Here is a 25,222-nt window from a genome sequence, read left to right as displayed (position 1 = left end):
GAACCCATATAGTTGATTTCTCCTATGCAAGATCCTTTGCATCATTTTCTGTTTTGAAAGCCAAAAGAAACTCAAACCAGTATGGATTTATCCTAGCCTGGCACAGACTAGTGGGTGTCAGTCATTGGGTATGTCACCTGAGATGATCGGCTTAAGTGGAGCACACCGCTGACTGCCTCCAAACTGGCTATGATTATTTAAATAAAAGCTACAACTGCAGATCACTGAAAGAGCCGCCTAAGGTAACATGGGCTTAATTAAGTGTTTAAATGTATGCAGCACAATATTTGTAGAGTTTTTTTTTTTGTTGTTGTTGTTTTTTAAACCAAGAGCTACTATTATTACCAGGCAGTATGCTGTAGTGGTTAGGGCTTTGGACCAAGGACTTCAAACCCTGAGGTTGTGAGTTCAAATCCTGCTACTGACACTTGTGTGCAAGACACTTCACTGGCCTGTGCTCCAACTGGGAAGACAAAAGAAATGTAACCAATTGTATCTCAAATATTGTATGTCACCTTGAATAAAGGAATTAGTAAAATAACAGGGAAAAAAATATTATTAGGTCATTGGAGCTGCTTACTCTTGAACATATATAATTGTCAATGAGTAAAACATTACTGTATTACATCAATTTCTGCCTATTCCTAGTGATTTTGATGGTCGTTACAAAACACAATTTTACAGGAAAGTCTATTCTTTTGAATTGACTCCACATGCCTATATTACTAATCCCCATTTTTTCAAAGTTTTGTTAAAATGAGTAAATTTAACCATTCATATCCTACTTGAGGGTGATCCCCTGGGGTCAGCTGATGTGGCATATACAATTTCAAGTCCTTCTTATCATTTTTGCTGAAGACAATTATTGGTTTAATCTTCTTGATAACAGTGTAACTTCCCATACAAAATACTTCCAAAATGGCCTAAAAATGATAGTTTTTTTGGGTCTAGATGACTAACTAGACTTTAACATGCTTTAAATGGTATATCATATGTGGGTTTTTTGCATATTGGTGAGTAAGGAGACATCAAACAAAAAAACAGAAGTGATTTCAAAGTGTTCATAGGTAATCCTTAAGGAGACAAAAGTGGTATAGTGGGCAAAAACTTAGGCATGGAGACAGTCAAAAAACAACAAAGCTGGTTTAACATTATTTTACATGCAACACAGGGAAAGCTCCTCACAAAATTAAGAAAAAGCAGAACAATAAAAAGAACCCCATTGTGGATGAAGAAGTTAAAAAAAAAACCTAAAAATAAAATAGCTCTATAACCAATACAAGACAACTAAATCCAGGGTTGACTGTAAGGCTTATAAGAGTATTACAACAACTATTAGAAAGGATAATAAGAAAGCTAAAATGCATCTGGAGAAAAATAATGTTAAAAATAAAAAGATGACCAGAAAACAGTATTTCAGTGTTTCATTAGTAAAAGAACAGTCAAGGAAATATACAGGGAAATGCCCACAATCCCCATTTTTCTGAAGTTTTTACACATGAGAGGTAGGGATTTCCTACAATACTTATACTGTATAACCAAACCACATTAACTAGGCCTTCTTAATCTGGACAACAAATGATTATAACCCCAGGATATCCAATCCACTGTATCATGGAGAGCCTGCAACCCTGCAAAGGAGTCTTGTTTTTGGCTTCTTATACTAGTGACCTGGGACCTCATATACAGTATAAATGGTTCATATACACAAAAATGTTGCGCACGCCCGTTTCCACACACTTCAAGATGTACAAAAACTAAATTTGGCATAATGCCACACACATTTTCATGGCATCCTTACACTGTGCATACGCAAGTCTCTATTCAGTTTTGCAAATGTGAGGCAGCCAGTGTCAAAGCAGTGCTACTGTTTCTGTGTGGTTTCCCTTTCTGTTTCATATTCACATCCATGACGATGGCTTTATAAAATACATTGAAATAATTGCATGTCATTTACAAAATTAATTCACTTGATTATAATCATTCTGTAACAATATAATGGTGCATGGAATGACCAAACTATTCCAATTACCACAGCTGCTTTAGAATTGTTAGACAACGTTGCAAATGGAAAAATTAGAAGTATTTACAGATGATGATGACTGGCTTCTAAGTCGATTTTGATTTCCAGGAGCTATCCTGTTGGAGCTGTGTGTTGAACGGGCACCAGCTTTACAAAGGCAGACTTTGAGGAACTGTACTCTACCTGTTCCTTTGCAAGTTCTGTCCACCCTCAGGTTTTTAGCCACTGGAGCTTTTCAATGTGAATGTGTTGACCAATTGGGTATTTCACAATCATCACCAAGAAGCGCCATGCCAGCTGTATGGGATGGTATTATCCTCTTGTCATCCAGATATACAAGATTTCCTTACACTGTGGTTGAACTGATAAATATCAAAGCGCAATTCACAGCAAAGTCCGGTTTTCCAAATGTAATCTGGGCGGCCCACTGCATGTACATTGCTATTGCAACGGCGCTAGACAAGTTACATCAGCCACGGATGAATCACCAAAATAATGAGCTGGCATTACATCATCTATAGCATGAAAGCCTATAAAAACAGCAACTCTGCACAGTCACATGTGCTTTTTCCAACCAGTGTGGCAAAAGGCAAGCAATCCTTTTAAGGATATCGAATAACCTCAAAGAGCCATGTAAAAAACAGAGAATAAATCTATTGTGGCGCTTGGTGGCAAAACTACACTGTAAAGGCACCTTCAGATAATGAATTTGCTTATTTAAATAGAAAGCATTTCTGCCCTATTAATGTGATGCTCTACAGTCCACAGAAAGTCACACTGTATGAGCATGTAGCATGCTGCATAATGTGGCACACAATCGTGGCTTGTCCGTACCTGAAGAGATGCGGTATTATGAACCAGACTCTAACCCACCAAATGATCGGCCAAATTAGAAAGCTTTACAGCTTCATTTGAATGTAATAAGCAGAATGTAGAATAGGTAATCAGGTGCCGAATTTATTTTTTAAACAATTCATTTAATTTGTGGTCAATATCATGCAGTACAGCCCTTATATTCCTTAGTTCATTGGCCACATCTCTTACAGCATCCACTATTGCATTGCAAAGTCCATCAGCACATAGCCAAATGGTCACTCAGCTGAGGTAGTGGTGTGTGTGCAGCCAGCACCCAAAGATGTGCTGGGCACAGCAGCACCATCACTGTGTGGATTTGCATCTTTGGCATGGGGGTCAGGTTTTGTAGCATTGTCTGAACCAGAATAAACAGATGGTGGGCTGCAACTCGCCTTTTCGCATCGACTTTGATATCTGACCACTTCTTTTTAATTTCAGGCACTGTGTGACTTTCTGGACTTGAACTTTCAAGTGTCTCTGCCATGTTTTATTACTACATCAGTTTGTTTTTGTTGCTTATCCCATTGCTTTAGCCAACAAATAGTAAATTTTTCCTTCACATTCACTGAAATTCTTTTTTTCACGTGCTTTTGCCAATGCCTTTTAACAAAACACTGAACAAAAAGGGCTATTTATATTGATTTGCATATTTGAATACACAAAATTTGGGGAGGAGATGGGGTGGGCTGTAGGTGTGTGCATGTTCATTAAAATTCATGTTGATTGGGATTTACAAAGGGAAAGTGTGTGGAACTTGGCTTACACACAGTTTTATGCCTCTGAATTTTTTATGCGTACACACATTTCCAGTTTTGTCCATTCGCCATATTTTAGTTTGAATTCTACTCATGGGGTTATACATGAGGCCCCTAATGATTCCCACATGTGAGGGTGATCATTTAAATTGAAACGTAAATCAACAGCTTCATCTGAGAATGTAACTCCCCTTACTTCACTAGCACAATACAACATTTGCAAACTGTTACTAGTACTCAGATTTGTTGGTCAATCTGATTAACTGCTATAACGGCATACATGAATAAGACCTTAAGGCACTTAAAAGCCAACATTAAGTAGCATTTCATTTCAATGGAATTGACACAATTTAATAAAACTAAACACATTAAGCATAAAGTCTTGAGTCTGATTAATGTAGCCTGACACTAATTTTATGAAAATAAAAAAACTACTAGAAACATATTTACTAAAAACACTGGAACTATAGAAAATGAAAATTAAAATAATTGTCAGATTAATTTAAGATTTATATCTTCTTCTGCAAATAAAAGCTACCATACTTACAAGTTACATTCAGCCTAAATGGCACTAAAATGCTGGTATCGATCAAAGGCTGCTTCACAACACAAAACACTTCATGGTCATGAATTTTCCTTGTAGCCACTGTCCACAGGACAGACCGAACCGTAAATGTCCCATTTATTTGAGATGTTGTATTTTCTGTACTTTTGGATGCAGATGGAGCATCACTCCAAGAGACAAGAGGTTTTGGTTTGCCATTTGCTGCAGTGCAGATAGCAATATTGCTTTCACATCCTTCAGTGCTGGCATCTGTGTCTACAGTTACAGTGACAGATGGACGAACTGCAAAGACAAGGATTAAAAAACACAAAAAGACAATCAACACTTGTACGGTGTTTTATAGAAGCAAGGTATACAACTTATACTTGTTCTAAACGTTTTTCATAAAGAAGTGAATCATATGGTACCCCACCAGGCCGAAACCCATCATAATTGGCTTATAGCATTTAATGTAAATTTGATTTCTTAATCTGCTTAAGTAACAGCTACAGTACAATGAACCAGTGGTGGGATTTCATTCTCCAAGTCAACTTAACAGACAACAAGGTTATATGTGCCTGCTAACTTTTCACATACAGCATGCTACTTGTATCCATCCACTAATATTGTGTCTTATCCATTTCAGTTTTGTGGGGATGTTACCTAACCTAGCAGCATTGGAGAACAATGCAGGAAACAAACTTACAAGGTGTTGGGAGTCCATCTAATGGCACACTCACTAAGAACCTGTGCAGAGCCTTTAATTAACCCAACCTGCATGTCTTAGGGATCTAATAAGAAAACGGGAGACAAAAGGAGAAGTTATAAACTCTGTACAGGTATACAGGCACTAAATAATGGACTCTGAAGCTGTGAGACAAAAGCATTATTCACTGTGTTATCATACTGCCCTCACTCTCTTCAGTTTATCTTATTAAATCTTAATGGACAAGGAGGACAAACCTTAACTTATGAAGTATCTACTTATAATGTAAAGCCATCCATTTATTTGTCTTTCTTTGCTTAATCATTCCAAGACCATTTACCTATTTAAGCATGACTGCACTCTCTCAACATATACTTTGTACTGTAAAGGCGCTGACATGTTACATCATCCAGGGACAAGAAACCCAAGTATGAGTAGACATTACATCACCAGTTGCAAGGGTGCCTATGTAAATGGCAACTCTGCAAAGTTGCTTGCTCTTCCAACTAGTGAGGCAAAAGGATAGTGAGCCACCTCAAAGACCCATGTACAGTGCATCCGGAAAGTATTCACAGCGCATCACTTTTTCCACATTTTGTTATGTTACAGCCTTATTCCAAAATGGATTAAATTCATTTTTTTTCCTCAGAATTCTACACACAACACCCCATAATGACAACGTGAAAAAAGTTTACTTGAGGTTTTTGCAAATTTATTAAAAATAAAAAAGCTGAGAAATATATTTACAGAAGTATTCACAGCCTTTGCTCAATACTTTGTCGATGCACCTTTGGCAGCAATTACAGCCTCAAGTCTTTTTTTTTTTTTGATTGCAGAAACACACTCTTCTTTTATTTATATTTTTATTTTATTAATTTTCATTGTAATCATTCCATACAAACAGATCAATTTATAACCCAACAAATTTGAAGACTAATCAAACCCCACCCCTGAGAAGGAGAGCTTAGCTAAAGGAAAATTGCTTAAGGCTTTTTAATAAGGCAACATTAAACAAAAGAAAGGGAGAAGTAAATATCTATGTAAATAAGAGATGGAGAAGGGAGTTAAATGCGGTAATAGTTATTTCTCTTATTCTAAAATAATATTGATTAAATCCTGCCATGTTTTGAAAAAATTTTGTACAGATCCTCTAACTGAAAATTAGATTTTTTCCAATTTCAAATAATATAAAACATCGGTTTCCCACTGACTTATCAGAGGAGAATTGGGATTCTTCCAATTTAACAAAATAAGTCTGTGTGCCAAAAGTGTAGTGAATGCAATCACCATTTGCTTGTCCTTCTCCAATTCAAGTCCATCTGGAAGAACACCAAACACAGCTGTTAGTGGGTTAGGAGGGATTGTGATACCAAGGCTGTCTGAAAGGCACTTAAAAATTTTTGTCCAAAATGATGTTAGTTTGGTGCAGGCCCAGAACATGTGACCCAGTGAGGCAGGAGCTTGGTTGCAGCGTTCGCAGGTTGGATCCTGCCCTGGAAACATTTTGGACAGTTTTAAGCGAGACAGATGGGCTCGATATATAATTTTTAGTTGAATAATTCTATGCTTTGCGCATATAGAACTCGAGTGAATTCTCTGCTTTGCTACCTTCCACTCCTTTTCTGATATATTGATTAAGAGATCTTCTTCCCAATGTCCTCTTGGATCTTTGAAAGGTAGGGACTCTAATAAGATTTTATATATTGCGGAAATGGTGTTTAATTCCTCGAAATTGAGCAGTATTTTTTCCAGCATTGTGGAGGGTGCAAGGTGGGGGAAATCGGGCAATTTCTGTTTAACAAAATTTCTAATTTGAAGATAGTAAAAGAAATGTGTAGCTGGGAGGTTGAATTTTGAAAGTAATTGTTCAAAAGATGTAAATATGTTGTCTATATAAAGATCTCTGAGCATTTTATTCCCAAAACTTTTCCAGGTATTAAAAACTGGATATACTTAAGAAAGGTTGAAAGAGGTGGTTCTCTTGCAGAGGTGCCACTGATAAAAGATTTTCCATCTTAAAATGCTTTCTAATTTGGTTCCATATTCTGAGTGAGTAAAGCACAATTGGGTTATTAATATATTTGCGCTAACTTTCATTTATTGGAGAGCAGAGCAGGGAATATAAAGAAGTACTACAGGATTTTACTTCAATTGCAGACCAAGCATGTGTATGTTCATTTATTTGTGTCCAGGTTTTTATGGCTTGTATGTTTGCTGCCCATTAATAAAACTGAAAATAAGGTAAAGCCATGCCACCTTCTGCCTGAGGTCTTTGTAGGGTCGCTCTTCAGATACGTGGGTGTTTTGAGTTCCAAATGAATGAGGTTATTATTGAATCTAACTGTTTAAAAAACGATTTATTGATATATATTGGAATGTTTTGAAATAAAAAGAGAAGTTTAGGAAGGATATTCATCTTAACAACGTTAATTCTTCCGGCTAGAGTGAGATGAAGGGTTGACCATCTATGCAAGTCTTGCTTAATTTTTTCCATACAGATGCCAAAATTTTGTTGATAAAGAGCTTTATGTTTACTTGTGATATTTACCCCTAGGTATTTAAACTGATCTGCTATGGTAAAAGGTAGGGTGTCTAATCTAATATTATATGCTTGTGAATTCACTGGAAAGAGTATACTTTTATTCAGATTAATTCTAAGACCAGATATCTTTTGAAATTCTGTTAGTGCTGTTAAAACAGCGGGGACAGTGTTTTCTGGGTCTGATATATATAAGACCATATCATCTGCATATAGAGAAATTTTCTGTTCCAGTCCTTCTCTGACCATCCCCTTTATCTGATAAGAATTTTGGCAGTGAACCGCCAGTGGTTCAAGTCTTTTTGAATATGATGCCTCAAGCTTGGCACACCTATCCCTGGCCTGTTTCGCCCATTCCTCTTTGCAGCACCTCTCAAGCTCCATCAGGTTGGATGGGAAGCGTCGGTGCACAGCCATTTTAAGATCTCTCCAGAGATGTTCAATCAGATTCAAGTCTGGGCTCTGGCTGGGCCACTCAAGGACATTCACAGAGTTGTCCTGAAGCCACTCCTTTGATATCTTCGCTGTGTGCTTAGGGTCGTTGTCCTGCTGAAAGATGAACCGTCGCCCCAGTCTGAGGTCAAGAGCGCTCAGGAGCAGGCTTTCATCCAGGATGTCTCTGTACATTGCTGCAGTCATCTTTCCCTTTATCCTGACTAGTCTCCCAGTCCCTGCCGCTGAAAAACATCCCCACAGCATGAACCTGCCACCACAATGCTTCACTGTAGGGATGGTATTGTTCTGGTGATGGGCGGTGCCTGGTTTCCTCCAAACATGACGCCTGGCATTCACACCAAAGAGTTCAATCTTTGTCTCATCAGACCAGAGAATTTTCTTTCTCATGGTCTGAGAGTCCTTCAGGTGCCTTTTGGCAAACTCTCCAGGCGGGCTGCCATGTGCCTTTTACTAAAGGAGTGGCTTCCGTCTGGCCACTCTACCATACAGGCCTGATAGGTGGATTGCTGCAGAGATGGTTGTCCTTCTGGAAGGTTCTCCTCTCTCCACAGAGGACCTCTGGAGCTCTGACAGAGTGACCATCGGGTTCTTGGTCACCTCCCTGACTAAGGCCCTTCTCCCCCCGATTGCTCAGTTTAGATGGCCGGCCAGCTCTTGGAAGAGTCCTCGTGGTTTCGAACTTCTTCCACTTACAGATGTTGGAGGCCACTGTGCTCATTGGGACCTTCAAAGCAGCAGAAATTTTTCTGTAACCTTTCCCCAGATTTGTGCCTCGAGACAATCCTGTCTCTGAGGTCTACAGACAATTCCTTTGACTTCATGCTTGGTTTGTGCTCTGACATGAACTGTCAACTGTGGGACCTTATATAGACAGGTGTGTGCCTTTCCAAATCATGTCCAATCAACTGAATTTACCACAGGTGGACTCCAATTAAGCTCCAGAAACATCTCAAGGATGATCAGGGGAAACAGGATGCACCTGAGCTCAATTTTGAGCTTCATGGCAAAGGCTGTGAATACTTATGTACATGTGCTTTCTCAATTTTTTTATTTTTAATAAATCTGCAAAAACCTCAAGTAAACTTTTTTTCACGTTGTCATTATGGGGTGTTGTGTGTAGAATTCTGAGGAAAAAAATGAATTTAATCCATTTTGGAATAAGGCTGTAACATAACAAAATGTGGAAAAAGTGATGCGCTGTGAATACTTTTTGGATGCCCTATATAGTGTAGAGAATCCATCCATTGCAGTGCTTAGTGCCGACACTACACAGGTGTCAGTAGCAGGAAGAGAAGACCTACAGCCCAAATTAGCAGAGTGCCGAGTGCCCCGAAGACTTCAAAAAGACCAGTTTAGCTCTTCGGAGGACTTGCCTTGGGAGTCTCAAGGCTCTAATCCGTAATCTAGAGTGCCATTTGCAGCAGCAGTGCAGGCGGGAATACAGCTGAGAGACTGTCACATCTGCAGCTTCACCACCACTTTTCCATCAGCTAAGGTCTATTAGTGCACACACCAGTGGAGCTTCAGGCTCATGTAGTTTGGGAAAAGCATGGCCGATTGAGTTGCCACTGATCCTAAGACAGCTGTGAGAAGCAGGGTCAGTGGTAAAAACATGCAAGCAAAGGACAAGGTATATCACAGAGGTGTTGAGAAGCTATGGTGAAGGGAGTCTCAAAGTTGAGATCAAGAACTGGAACACATTTTGCAGTGGCAGTTCAGTCAAAGAAAACACCCAAGACTGCAGATATCTGCATCTCCACGCAAGGAGGTTTGAATGATCTCTTACAACTGACCACTAGCATTGAACACCTCTGCTGCAGCACAGCACTCAACATTCCAGCTGTGCCAGTTGACAACACAGCGCCCACAATCCCTGTTGATATACCCTCATCACCAGCTGCGTGTTTGAAGCAAAGACGAAAGACCATGTTGCTGTTTCAATGACTTTGACTGGAGGGCTATGTAACGGAGCTGTGAAGTTACAGTACATCAGCCAGGGATGAGTCACCCAAGTTTGAGCTGGCATTACATCACAAGTGGCAGGTGCACCTATATAAATGGCAAGCCTGCAAATTTGCCTGCTTTTTCAACTAGTGCGGCAAAAGGCAAGCCATCCATTTAAGGATATCGAGAAACCTCAAAGAGCCATTTAAAGAGAAGATAATCCATCCATTGCGGCACTAACACTACAATACATATCTTCTGAAATTATGGATGTTGCATGCAGTTTGTGTGAGGAACTTGCAGATCTGGGTTCAACTGCCAATCCTAATATGGTTTGGAAGACCTTCTGTGACAAGACCCTGAAGGTTGCTGAGGGTTGTGTTGGTGTTACTGGTGTTCCCAGAAGGAAGTGTTTCATTTCGCAGGGCACCCTGGATATCATCAAGTGGAGTCGCAGTGCACGGCTCAATGGCAACTCTGTTCTGTACCGTGAACCGAGAAGGATGGCTGCAAGGGTTCTGAGAGTTGATAAAGAGGCGTTTGTTAGAGGAATCTGTGAGCAAGTGACACACCATCTGTGGTCTAGTGACCCACGTCCTGCTTACAGAGGAATCGAAGCATTACGCACATCCGAATCTGTTCCTCGGAGAGTTAAAGTCAGGGCGGCTGATGGAACGGTCCTTACAGATGACACTGCAGTTGTGACCCAGTGGGCTGGCTACTTTCAGCAGTTGTTCAAAGCTGACCTTCCAGATAGGATGTTGAATATCTCTGGGACCGTGGTTCTTGAGGCTGATTCTCCAATTGAACCAATCTCACAATCTCACTGAGACTGCACAGGTGGTGAACCAGCTGAGGGGAGGAAAGGCTGCAGGGATCTGTGGTATCCGGGGTGAACATCTCCATGCTGGTGGTAAGTCTGTCCTCCTGGCATTGCAAGAAATCTTTGCTTCCATCTGGGAGACTGCCATCATCCCAACTGACTGGAAAATGGGACTTGTTGTCCCTATCTGGAAAGGGAAGGGTGATTGCGTAGATTGCAGCAACTACAGGGGGATAACACTGCTCTCAGTGCCAGGTAAGGTCCTTGCTAGGGTCGTCCGCAATAGGATCCGTGATCACTTGCTCAGCTACCACTGACCAAAACAGTCTGGTTTAACGCCTAAGAGGTCTACCATCGACCGCATCCTGGCACTGAGGGTTCTCATGGAGCGCAATGTGAATATCAGCAGAGAGTTTCTTTGTAGCCTTTGTCGATTTTTGTAAAGTGTTCGACTCAGTTGATCGAGCTGCCCTGTGGGATATCCTGAGGGTTCGCGGGATCCCCTCGAGATTGCTGGATATCATTGGTACTGCAAGTGCTGTGCAGAGTGGAGGCAGAACCTCTCAGTTTTTCCCAGTTGATTCTGGGGTTCGTCAGGGGTGTGTTCCTGCTCCTAGTCTGTTCAATGCTTGTATAGACTGGGTGTTGGGCAAGGTTGTGGGGTCCAGCAACTGTGGGGCATCTGTTGGAGAAGAAAGATTCACGGATCTTGACTTTGCTGACGATGCTGTGATCTTCACGGAGTCAATGGGGATCTCGAGAGACTGAGCGAGGAGTCTGAGTGTCCGGGCTTGCGGGTGTCCTGATAAAAACCAAGATCCAGGCATTTAATGACCTCTTGGGCACAGCCATCAGCAGTGTGTCTGTTTGCAGAGAGAGTGTCGACCTTGTCGAGAAGTTTACTTACCTTGGCAGTGACATTCATGTCTCTGGTGACTCTTCCTACGAAGTCAGTAGACGGATTGGGAGAGCATGGGAGGTCATGAGGTTGCTGGAAAGGGGTGTGTGGAACTCACGATATCTATGCAAAAGGACGAAGGTTCAAGTCTTTAGAGTCCTGGTGCTTCCTGTCTTGCTATATGTTTGCGAGACATGGACGGTATCCAGTGACCTGAGATGAAGACTGGACTCCTTTGGCGCTGTGTCTCTCCGGAAAATCCTTGAGTGCCGATGGTTTGACTTTGTGGTGAATGAGCGGTTGCTCATGGAGTCCCGTATGAGGTACATTACCTGCATTGTGAGGAAACGTCAGTTACGGCACTGCGGCCATGTGGTACATTTCCCCGAAAGTGATCCAGCTTGTAAGATTCTCATTGTTGGGGACTCGAGTGGCCGAACCAGGCCAAGGAGTTGCTCACGTAACACCTGGCTGCGGCACATACAGGGTCATTTCCAGGGGGTGGGACTGGACCGTGTGTCTGCCTGGGGGCAACTCGGGATGCCGAGTTGTTTTGTCGTGTAGTGGGTGCAGCAACACACTGTACCAGTGCATGTTCCCCAACTTGACTTGACATAAAAAAAACAAAAAAAGATTGAGACCCATTTTCTTTTATTTTTGTACTATCATTTTTCTAAGCAATGTATTACAAAACTTTACTCTACACTCCGTAGAGCAGTTAATTAAACAAAGCAGATGAATAAAGAACTGTATAATGTGGCTAGTGAAACTTTCACTATGGCCTCAATTCTAGTGTGTGTGAGGGGGAATGTCTAACACTGGGTAAAAAAAAATGGAGAGAATTGTACTGCCTTGGCCTATGTCATGCATTTTCTCCCTGAAGAGAACCATTTAAGTTCACCAGAGGAAAACTTGAGCGGCATATATAGAGGAAGGATATCAGACGGCAGGTTTATTATTAAGATGATGAAAAGCCAAGTTTACTGGGGTGTTGAGGAGGGGAAATGCCTTCAAAGGCCTCAAGAATTAGCAAAGTGGGAGGCAAAGAGACGCAGTGGTGTTTTGTGTTTCTCTGAGCTTCAAAATAGTCCCTGTGTATGCTTTACAAGTAAAATAAACTGAACTATGTGTACTATCTTCTTAGCATTATTGAAGATGGGACAAGACGTATTAATGACAAGGCCTTTTACAATTTACAGAAACATAAAAACATACCTCAAAATATTACAGAACATATAATATAGACCCATATATTCATCTTTTGTACTTGCTCTGCAGTTTAAGTTAATGGGAGCCAGAACCTATCCCACAATAACCAGATTTAAATTTAATAGAACCAAACATCAGGCTATGGCAAAGCACAATGCAGAAATGAATCACTAAGCAATTAAATGCAGAAATACACAGTTAAGAAGTTTTGAAAAGAATGTTAAAAAATTCAAAAGAAAACAAATGAAGAGTATAGAAGCATTCTAATAACCTTTTCAGTTGGACATTTTTCAGAATTACACACAGTAATCATGCCAGAATAATGAGAGCATTGGAATGGCTTGAAATAGTGTTAACAAATGTTAAAAAATACCAAACATTTCAGAACATTAACAAAAAGTACATTCATGTGAAAAACAGAAAATGTATAAAAAAATAATAGACAATTTTTAGAGGTTCCTTGTCTGAGCTTACAGACTAAACAGCCTTTTAATTTATGACATATACTGAATGACAGTCTGCGTAACATCGAAATCCTTTGCTGTAACCACTGTTCAGTATCTTGAATAGGCAGACATTTGTTTTGGATTCACTTTATCATAGTTCTTAATAAATTAGGATGCCTTAAAGTTTCCTCATTTAAGATACTGGGGTGAAAATGACATGTTATTAATTTCCCTCTCCGGTTAACTGGACAGTAAGTCATGGTTTTGGCATATGTAAGTAAAAGAAAAGCTGCATATTACATAAGAACATGGGTAGATGATTTTGTGAACTGACAGAAGAAACTTAGTTTTCTGATACTTGAATAAAATATCACTTTTTTCAATTTATTTTATTTTCCTTTTATGCTGTAAACTTACACACCATTATATTAAGGTACATATAAAGGATTTATACATGATTGCAAAAATACTACCTTTATAAATATAAACAGCTATTTAAATGCCATCTAGTAAACATATATGAATCCGACCATCATATCACATTGCAAAAATACTACCTTTATAAATATAAACAGCTATTTAAAAGCCATCTGGTAAAACATAGATGAATCAGACCATCATATCACATACCCACCCTCCTTATCAACAGAGTCTGTGAGTTCCATTGAAATGAGATTATTAAAACAGTTTCTTATCATGTGAAAGAAGCTGTTTGGTAAATGACAAAACAAAGATGTTACTAATATTCATTGCCTGTGTTTTCCTAAAAACTTCCTCCCGCTTATTGCTATCCATAAATGACTAAACAACCATCCGTTCCTCCATTTTTCTAACCTGGTTATCTGTTTAAGAGTTTCAGGGAGCCAGTACCTGACAGCAATGGGTACAAGGCAAAACAAGTCTTTAATAGAGTGCCAGTCCATCACATGCCAAACTTTCAAGCACACACAGCATGGAGCCAATTTAGAGTGGCCAATTAACCTGACATAAAAATAACATAATAGTTGAGTGAAATTTTCAAAATGGCATTCATTTTTAACTTGTACATTTAGATTTAAACCTCTAAGTAGACAAGCAGCATTTGTAGAAGATCAGCAGTATTAACATTTGCTTTTGGATGGCATCTGACTTTCAAACAGGATGTTTGGTGCTGACTATGCATATCTACATACATTATGAATCATAAGTATAATTTAACACAATCATAAATTTCTATGATCATTATCATGCAACAGTAACACAGGCACATGTGATTAGATGGCATCTGGTAAGTAATACCACCCCAGGCTGAGAGAGGGTGAACTTCTCAAAAAAAACATCTCTTTCCATCCACAATTCAGGGGAATGTTATCTGGAAAATGAGTGACAGAATTTCCAGGTCCACGTCATCAAGACCTGCCCCTACCAGGAACCAGTCACAAAACCACATAGGACCAGAAGGAGACAGTCCATCTGTTGACTCTCAGCCTTTGAGTTGAATTGCTCAGCAGTTTATCTTTTGTTTTGCTATTTTGGCACCTTCCCATGCTATTTTCTTTGGACACTTTTCCACCAACCAATCTGCATGAAACACAGGCCCGCTGGTTCCCCAAAATTTTCTGTGGCTACATATGTGCTACTTTCACAGTATATATAAGTTGACCCTTTTGTAGTACCTCATGCCATTTAGTAAACTTCTTTGAACAACGCAATTAATGTGGAAGAAATGATAAGCATATGATTGTCCAGTTAAAATACTACCCACACTTACAAAGGAAAATAAACATTCATTATAGCCACACTCACAAACTCAAGCTAACAAGCTAAAAGTATAAACCTTTTACCCGAGGTCAATTAAACAAATAATGAAAAAATAATTGGACATATAAAATTTTAGCTTCATTAAGAGCAAACTACTCTAACTTCCTCAAGCTATGTGGCTGATGTTCTCTATCATACAACATACAAAATGGGGTGGGGGCTTTACTTACCAAATATTGTGACTTGTATAACTCTTTCAAATGGGCCACTTGGAAAAATGGTAAAAATGCATTTATAATTCCCTTCATCGGATAAGTCTGGATCAGAAAGTAGCAGAGAGGCGTTGTTAAGTTTATCTCCGATACGTTTAAACTTCTTGCCAAAGTCAAGCAGTATCCGTTCACCATCAGAAGGTGTAAATATATAAAAGTTTTTGTATTCTCTGTTGATCTCCTTTTGCCATGTTATCTGCCTAATTTCTTCATATGTATCAACCAGTAGACAGTTAATGATGACTGGGCTCCCTACCACTCCAGTAATGGGACCATCCACCACTCGCACTCCTGTAAAGACATATGAAAAGTACAGAAAAGTCCTGGAAAATGTGCACATTCTGCAAATGTATTTAAACTAGAATGCTGAAGAGCAACTAAACATATTAGGCTCATTAGAGGATGCTTTTTGATGGCCATATTTCAAATTTATCCAAATTATTCAAGAAGCACTTCCAACTTTTTAAGCAGTGCCACTGGATTATGCAAATCTAGACTCAGATACATTTTTCCATCCTATACATGGTAACTTTTACAGCACACTGCCCACTCTTCGAGGGTTATTGGCTTAAATGTTACGTCCAAAGATGGAAAAATGTTCTCTCCTTATCAATGAACAACTCTCCTAGCAGCATTCCAATATTCTGTAAAGCACTCTTTTATTCAACTAATGAACATTTCAAGCATTACATAAACTCCGAGTCTGTGCAGATTAAGCAGCAATGTGCTGGCAAAAGAACAATAAGGGCTAACTGTGCTTGGACTGGCAGGATCACTGAGTATCTCTTTAGAAGTACACTTTTCTAACATTTGTGGTTAGTAGCATATTTCCTGTTTCAGAACTAAGTTAACAGTAATGCTAAAAACATCAACATTGTGCTTTCATGAAATTTCAAATGTAAGAGACTGGTTCGTCTTCAGAGATTCATTCTCACCAGGCCCCATCTAGGCCACAATCAAGAGGTTGACTATAGAATTCTACTAAAGGCATAATTCAATGTCTAGGCTTTCTTTGGCAATGACAACAGAAGAAAATGTTATCAAGTTGGAGTGAACTGTAATGGAGAATAAAAGAGTAACTGTGTATATGATAGCAGACACTAAAGGGAAAGGTTTTAGGTTAATTGAATTCATTCTTAATTTAAAAAATAAACATGAGCAGAATCTGTACACACTGGGTGTCTAGAATTTTGACTCCTAAAGGAAGCAACACTGCATCTCAATATTTAAGGAGTATTTCCTAACTACAGATGAAACATGGATAGAAGACTATGACCCAGAATCCAAACAATATTTGAAACAATGGAACCATAGCAATTATCCAACATGAAACAAGATCCCAGACAGTTCCAGAAAGATCACAAGCAAACCTTTTGATGATGTTTATGATGAAGCCAAATCTCTGCACATCTCAAAAGGCCCACCTAACCAGTCAATATAGTGATTTGCTTTGGCAATTGTGGCCATCAAATAGGGCAAATAAGCAAATAAAGCTATCAACAATGGTCCTGCTAATGCTGCATGGGTTGCAAAGGCTGCTGTGAGAAATTTTGGATTCAAAGAGATGCCACACCCACTCTATTCTTCAGACCTGGGCCCATGATTATCATCTATTCTGAAATCTGAAGGGCTACCTCAATAAAACGCACATTATGCAAGTGATCACGATGACAAGCCAACTGCTGAAGACTGGTTCTACAAGCAGGACAAAATATTTTATGTAAGTGGTACAGAAGAACTTCATCCATGTTGTACAAAATGCGTTAGTGCTCACATGGATTAATTAAAAAAACGGCTAGGATTTGCTATAGTTTTTCTTATTAGGTCAGGCTCAACACGTAGGTACAGTGCCATCAACAGACAATGAATATAAGTGTAGACTATGAATTAAATCATGAATTAAATACGACCAGTGATGGAGAAGGTTACTTTTAAAAATAACTTAGTCACATTACTCACTACAGGCAGTCCCCGGGTTACGTACAAGATAGGGACTGTAGGTTTGTACTTAAGTTGAATTTGTATGCAAGTCGGAACAGGTACATTATTTTAATAAATGCTATTGTTCACCGACTGTAACCAAGTGCTCTTCCAAGGAATGATGGAGTTTCACCTCTCTCTGACTATTTTATTATTTCTACTTTATTTTCAATGGTGATGGTTTTTCTCTTCTTTACTGTATCGCCAGCACTTGCATCAGATTTGTGTTTCAGAGACATTCTTGAAGGGTGAAGACAAAAGGTTAAGATGAGCTCTTCTGCACAGCACTGTACAGCTATCACAGCAGGCAGGCATCCCTCATCAGCACGTCTGGTGTACTGACAAGAGACAACTTCCTGCTATGTACGTAACAGTACAAGCAGGCTTGCTATTGAGAATGAATGGGAGTAGTGAGGGGCGGTTCACCACCCACCCACCACACAGTCACCTCCACTACAGTATGCTGCCTGCAGCGTGCATCCGCCTACCGAGAACGAACACGGTGCGGCCAAAGGCGTGTAGTGAATCGCCCACCACTGACCCCCCATTTAACAGGCAGCCACCCGAAGCACACTACAATGCTACCCCCCACCTCCCCGTTCACCCTCAATGGCCTCCGTTCAGCCACAACCGGGTCACTGCTTGCAGCATTACCAGCCGCCCACCGAAAACGATTCAATGGGAGCCGTGTGTAGTGGGCGGGCAGTGAAACGCCCTACACCGATCCATCCAGCCTGCGTCCAGTCAGGAGCAGTAGCTGCGGCGGCGTAGTGGGCGAACAGCAAACTGCCCCTTTAAGCCTCCATCCCGCACACGAGCGATAGCTGTGGCCCCAGTGACTATGGACCACAGGTCACCGCTCGCTTGCCGCTGGGAGCCACCCGAGGGACACAGGGACACTACACTGCGCTACCAATACTGATGCTCTGTGTAAGAAAGGACAGAGCTGGTTATACTTCCTTAGAAGGCTGGCGTCCTTTAACATCTGCAATAAGATGCTGTAGATGTTCTATCAGATGGTTGTGGCGAGCGCCCTCTTCTACGCGGTGGTGTGCTGGGGAGGCAGCATTAAGAAGAAAGACGCCTCACGCCTGGACAAACTGGTGAGGAAGGCAGGCTCTATTGTTGGCATGGAGCTGGACAGTTTAACATCTGTGGCAGAGCGACGGGCGCTAAGCAGGCTCCTATCAATTATGGAGAATCCCCTGCATCCACTAAACAATGTCATCTCCAGACAGAAGAGCAGCTTCTGCTGTCACTGTCCTGCTCCACTGACAGACTGAGAAGATCATTCCTCCCCCACACTATGCGACTTTTCAATTCTACCCGGGGGGTAAACATTAGCATTATAAAAAGTTATTGTCTGTTTTTACCTGCATTATTATCAATCTTTAATTTAATATTGTTTTTTTTGTATCAGTATGCTGCTGCTGGAGAATGTGAATTTCCCCTTGGGATTAATAAAGTATATCTATCTATCTATCTATCTAGCAGTGAAATCGCACCCCTCCAGCCACTACTTGCAGTGTCCTCCGGCAAAGGTGGTGGAGCGGCGGTTATTGAGGCACATGCGTCACAGCTGCGGCCTAGTTTGTAAGTCGTAGGTAAGGTATTATAACCTGGGGACTACCTGTACTTACAAAAAAGTAAATAAATATGCTACGTAGTTACTTATTATAAAATGTAATGCATTACAAACAGTGTGCAACTTTTTCTTCTTTTGTATGAAAAACTGCACATTTCATTGCTCAGCATTTGTTATTAAATCCTAAGCCCATATACAAACCTTTGTATTACTGACCAGAAACACAGCCAAATGTAATCACTTTCTTGTGCTTTACAAATACTGTAGTTGCCTGGGGTCCAGAGCTGAGAGTGAGACACTCCTCTGCTGGCCGAGTCTTGTCTGAGGTGTGGGAATACGTGGGGGAGCCGGCTATAAAAAGCAGCCCCTTAAGTAGCTGAGGTGGGGATGAGACATATATTTTTGGGGGCACATTGATCATGTCTCCAGGCTGCTAAAGCCCATTGGCTTCTTCCCTTACATCCAACCAGTGCTGCTGTAATGATCATTGGTTCCCTGTCACCCTAACCTGGGAGAATTAAATGTAACCCTTAGCAGATGCAGTACTAAATGTATACTTATAACTTCTGGTCAATTTGTTTCACTTTATGCAAATGTTTAACATCATTCTCAACTGTCAACAGAGAGCTGCAGTGCACATGCACACGTTGTTACACAGACAGCAGTAGGCAACAACTTTGCAAAAAAGGCATATAATAAACACTCACTATTAATGGCTGTTGAGCAGCCTAATGACCTGTGGATTTTGTCACAAGCATAGGCATGTTGCAAAGCAATTATCAAGGAAACACTCGGGAAGAATATTGAGGTTACCCTGCACATTAACTGTCTGTAATCTTCTTTACCTATACCAATAAAGAAGTCCAAAATATCGTCTACTGTAGTCAGACCACTGAGTGGCCAAAGAATACTAGTGTAGCTGATGCTTATTTTCTTCAGTTGACTGCATACCTTATTGCTTTTCTGGCAATACATTGGTAACTCCATACTGAATACCCAACCCTTTTTGACCTTCTTGGGTTTTTTTTTTTTCTTCCTTGTGTTACATTAGTAGAGCAGACATGATTTCTTGGAATGTCAGATCCCAGAGGCCAACAGACAATCCTGGAGACCTTGAGACATCTGCATGAACAAATGTTTGGCCAGGCAAGAGATAATGGTTGCCAAGGCAGTAGTATGGACTAGTGGTTCCAAGAACAAAGGACTGTGAGGCCCCCCTGTGATGTCTGGGTTGTCCGCAGTTGGCATACTCGACATTGAATGCGGGACATTGACAATCATGAATGAGGAAGAGCTGGGCAATGAAGACAGCAAAAGATGGTGTAACAGGGCTTTGTGCTTTTATTCCACAAAAATCAGACAATAAAGTGTTCCAAATCAAGAATAATGTGCAGAGCAGTCTTCATAATAAATACATCCTCAATAAAAAGTGTCTAGTGAAGGAAAAAATCAATCAATAAATAATCAAATAAATAAGTTAAAATCTGGGTTAAAACAAAGTCAAGGTCTGTCTCTTTCGAACCATCTTGAGCCTCTGTGTCCTCCAACGGGCAAACAAATGTCTTACTGCACACCATGGTCAACAATTAATAACACAGATACTTTTTTCTGCATTCCAGCTAGCCAGTCTGAAGCATTGTTCTTCACAGCTGGAGCTTCACTGCAAGCTTAACACACATAATACATTGGCTTCTGTGTTCCTAAGAGTTTAAACCTTCTTAAAATTCCATACTGTTGCTTTGGCTATATCTGACTATTTCTATTCATATACTGTATCAGTCATCTAAAATAATTTTCTGCTGCTTCTCTGCAGGATAAATGTTTCGTTTTGAAACAGGTTGAAGGCATTACTAAGACATGTTGATAAACTTCATTGCTAAATTTTGACTTTTTATGGTTGATTCCTAGCATTTTAGCAGCACTGACAGGATTTCAAATAAACTATTTCTTTACTAGAATAGAGCTGATTTGCACATGAAGAAGGCCTAAATGTGCAATCTACTCCCTTCACTCATATTAAGCAAGGGCAAAATAATTATTTAAATACATACAAATTCAAATCTTTTATAAAATATTACTTGTGACTTACTCTCACTCTGCATATTTTATTTATCTGTCTCTCTTGCTCTGTGTATATATTTCACGTTAACACTTATTTCCTGGGATACTTTCTATTCATCAAGTGCTACTGGCACTGTTGTTTAAAGATTTCCTGCCATTATTACATTATTACCTTTAGACTTGATGAACAAGTCAAGTCGGGGAGCATGCACTGGTACAGTGCGTTGCCGCACCCACTACACAACAAAACAACTTGGGATCCCAGTTTGCAACCCTCCAGGCAGACACGCGGTCCAATTCCACCCTCTGGAAATTACCCTCTATCTGCTACAGCCAGGTGTTATATGGGCGACCCCTTGGCCTGGTCCAGCCACTCAGGTCCCCAACAATGAGGATCTTATGAGCCGGATCACCCTCTGGGGAAACGCACCACATGGCCGTAGTGCCATAACTGACGCTCCCTCACAATGCAGGTAATGTACCTCATTCGGGATGATGAACCATGGAAAGTAAATTATTCATTTTATAGATGACTTTTTGACTGCAGTAAGAGAGAATATTAAAAATTAATAATACTGAAGACAGTTGACTACATTAAATATTTTATGTGTATTGGTGAACAAAGCCACGTATTACATTTCATTTTCTTCAATATGCTTTACTAGGCGCCTGCACCTTCCGTGTCTGCCTCCGCTGTGTGGTGTGGACGTTTAACTCTCGTCGTTTCTGCTTTTATATTCTGTATCTCGGTGTGCATGTGTTTCGTGCCTAGGTTATTTTGAAGCTGTTGCTTTCCAGTTTTCATCATCTGTAACCTGCTCTCCATGTGTTTGGCCCCGTTCTTTAACCTCTTTATGACGTTTTACTTTGTTTCCTACTCTGTCTTTTATTTCTGACCTCGCTTTATCCTGCTTGCGGCATGTCAGACGGTTCGTAGTCTCTCCCGTTTCACTCTGGGGGGGGGGCTTTGTGTGGCGCCTGCGCACTATGTCTCCTGCGTCCATGGGCAGGTCCCTGCGTCCATATCCGGTTTACCATTCTCGGTTAGTAATATGGATCATTTTAAAGAGTCTTGTATAACACAGTTTATTTTCACTTTAGGAAGCCAGTCTTGGCAGGATTTATTACATATATTAATGCATTGCTGTGTTTACATCTTAATTACAGTTTATACACCACTGTGCAAAGGTCTTTATTTCATTGCTTAGACAATTATTTTATGTCTTCTGCACTAGTGTGTGAATGGAAAAAAGTGCACTTTAGAGTTACATACACTGTTTGAAAATGTGAAACAATACAATAAAATATATGAATACCATTGAAGAAAGATACTAACATAGTAATAGCCCACTTTCCAGTTAAAAAATCTGAAATCTTTGTAAGCATATAGTCCAGTGCTTGAATAAGCAAATACAACAAACAGTTGCTGATGAACCATGACATAATGTGTGCATTGCACCAAAGTTAATAAATCAAATGTAAACAGCTGTGTACAGTGAATAAAACTGGACAAGGTACAACCAGACTAAAAAAGTGAGGTTGCAGTAATCGTGCTGGATTAATCTGGAAAATTTACCCCATGGCAAAATTTAGCACAGTAACAAGACACAAAGTGCTCATCCTAATTCATCAAGTAGAAATCGTGTAGAAGACAAGTGTTCTGCAGAAGCACAGACAGACAACGGTGATAACCAGAAATGCAGTGTATGAATACAGAAACTGAGTGAGCAAATGAGAAGTACATCAAGCATAAACCCCTTCAAAATCCCATGGCGGAGTGGTGGCTCTAAAAGCTAAGGACCTGTGCTAGAATTTGGAAGATTGCTGGATCAAATCCTGTTACTGCCAGAAGGGATCCTACTCATCTGGGGCCTTGAGCAAGACCCTTAACCTGAAAATTACTCCATGGGTGCTGTACAATGGTTGACCCTGCAATCTGACCACCAAAGCTCATGCAAAAAAGACAACTTCCCCACAGGAATTAATAAAGTATATAAAGAAAAAATCAGAAGATGTCCAACACCACTATCAGCTCAGAACTGGCAGAAACCACCGATGGTGTAGTATACGCATCTACAGACCAGAGAAGTCTTATAAGGAGTGGTCCACATGCGGGTGTTGTGACCGAAAAGCCATTCCATAATGTCAAACGAGTCACCTATGCACAAACACTCAAGGACTGGAGTGCAGAAAATGGCAGTAGATGCTCTGAACTGATGAGTCAATATTTTGGCTCTAGCAGGTGGCAGTTTGTCCGCCAAAGTGTGGCAGAACAGTACATGGATAAATGTACCCCCCGGCAACAGTAAACATGATGGAGGTTTGGGGCTGCATTTCCACAAACAGAGTTGGTGGTCTGATAAAAACAGATGGCTCTGTCACTTCTGAGAAGTTCTATACATTGTACAATACCATAACTGTGGCATCTGTTCAATCCCAAATTCTTTGTGTGGAATGATATAAAACAAAATCTTTTGCAGTGAAAAAAATATCAGGCAATCATTCAACAGATGGCATGGCCCCCAAAAAGCCCTGATCTCATCACCATCAACCCCAGTCTATTACTATTTGAAAAGACAGAAGCAAGTAAGACTGTAGTGGAAGTTCTCTTTTTGTGGCTGGGAGCAACCAACCACTCACGTACCTTCAGAAACTGTACAATAGTATGCCTAAGAGAACTGCTGCTGTTTTAAGGCAAAGGTTGGTCAAACCAAATATTAATTCATGTATGCTTTTATTGTTTGATGCACTGTCTAGGAATTTTATTGATAAATAAAAACTATTTATGACATTATTTTAAAAACTATTGCCATTTTACAACATTTTTTCACAAGTTCCTGAGAAGTTTGCATAGTTTTGTACATACTGTACCACTCATGTTTCATAAAACTTTTTTAAGTTTGTACGCAGTTTCACATTCTGTTTCAAGTTTACTGGTGCATGAAAGGTGTCTTTGTATTAATTTAGAAGAAACTAATTACATGAGTGTGAAATCTATCCATTGCATAGAATGTTGTTTAAAACACGTTGTTTTAAATAAAAAGAACAAACAGGCAGACACAATGAATTTGTGAGTGAGTGAAAAACATATACACACACACACACACACACACACACAGAGATACTAGCTGTGTTATACGGCTTTGCTCAGGAAACTTCCAAAGACTATGAGCCTGGGGTATACAGTCGTGCTGTTGGTTAATCGGTGTATCAGAAGCATCTTTTTTTTTTTTTTTTAAAAAAAAAGCTATTAAAATTGGCAGACAGTGTGGTGTTGTGGTTAAGACTTTGGGCCAAGAACTTCAAACCCTGAGGTTGTGGGTTCAAATCCTCCAACTGATAATATGTGACCATAATAAGTAAGTCACTTCACCTGCCTCTGCCCCCAATGGAAAAACAAAAGAAATGTTACACTTTTATCTCAGATATTGAAAGCTGCCTTGGATAAAGGCATCGGTCAAATAATAAGTAATATTAAGTCTCTGAAGCTATTTACTCTTGAACACAATTGTCCATGAGTAAAACATTCCTGCTTTTTGCCTTTGTTTTCTGAATTTAAGGTTACAATACATTGCATGCCATTTAAAGTTCCTCATCCTACCTTTACTCAAAGGAATAAGGAGTAACTGCCATAAGAACCATGCATAAATCACATGTCCAGTGGTGTCATCCATTATAATACATTAAAACAAGGCCTCAAGCTGAAAAGAAAAAAAAAAAGTGTAATTATTTTAATAAACTGGAAACTGAATTATATTTAACTACAATAATATACTTAGACTCCTAATGCTGTTACCCTTCAAATACTGGCAAAACTTAAAAAAAAACACACACACATAAAACATCCCATCATCAGTAAAAAAAATCCATCCATCCGTCCATCCAACCATGAACACGCTTAATCCAGGCCAATGTCACAAGAGTACAGTAGTAGCATTAACATTTTCTTGATACTTGGGTTTACATTTTTCATTATATCAAAAACAAACTGATCACATGTTCTCCCCGTGTCTGCGTGGGTTTCCTCCAGGACTGTAGGAGGAAACCCATGCAGACCAGGGCTGTTCTTAGGCATGGGCGAGAAGGGCAGTCACCCAGACAAAAGGGTCCCCATCATTAGAGGGGTTTTTTTTTTTATATATATATAAAGATTGACGCAAGCTACAAGCTTACTGCCCTTTCACGGGGCAGGGACGCTGCAACTGGGAACTGGGGCTTGGGGTGTTCGCTATGGCCAGGGCCCTGTGCAGGTGCAGGCGGAGCCCTGTTACGACACGCACCCACAAAAGTCAATAAATACAGTGCTCTCGTCAGAGGAGACCATTCCGTTCCAGACCACAGTTGCATCATGAGCATGGGCACAGACCTTTTCCCACAGCTTTTCTA

At 40.1% G+C, this 25,222-nt stretch overlaps 1 protein-coding gene across 1 annotated transcript in view; it reads right to left on the bottom strand.

Annotated features, from left to right (window-relative positions):
- LOC114650877 (nectin-1-like) overlaps positions 1–24,537 on the bottom strand; it is a 30,509-nt gene extending 5,972 nt beyond the window's left edge. The window contains exons 1-3 of the mRNA XM_028800785.2: positions 24,438–24,537; positions 15,169–15,501; positions 4,181–4,480 (exon numbers count right to left, since the gene is read on the bottom strand). Of these exons, the coding sequence (XP_028656618.2) occupies positions 4,181–4,480; positions 15,169–15,501; positions 24,438–24,510 (706 nt within the window). The 5' untranslated portion in view covers positions 24,511–24,537. The remainder of the gene's footprint in view (positions 1–4,180; positions 4,481–15,168; positions 15,502–24,437) is intronic.
- Between the last annotated feature and the right edge of the window lie 685 nt (positions 24,538–25,222).

This window comes from Erpetoichthys calabaricus, chromosome 4, assembly GCF_900747795.2.
Source record: "Erpetoichthys calabaricus chromosome 4, fErpCal1.3, whole genome shotgun sequence".
NCBI classification, from domain to species: Eukaryota; Metazoa; Chordata; class Cladistia; order Polypteriformes; family Polypteridae; genus Erpetoichthys; species Erpetoichthys calabaricus.
Note: the sequence above shows the minus strand (reverse complement) of the source record. Positions and strands in the feature narration are given on the sequence as shown.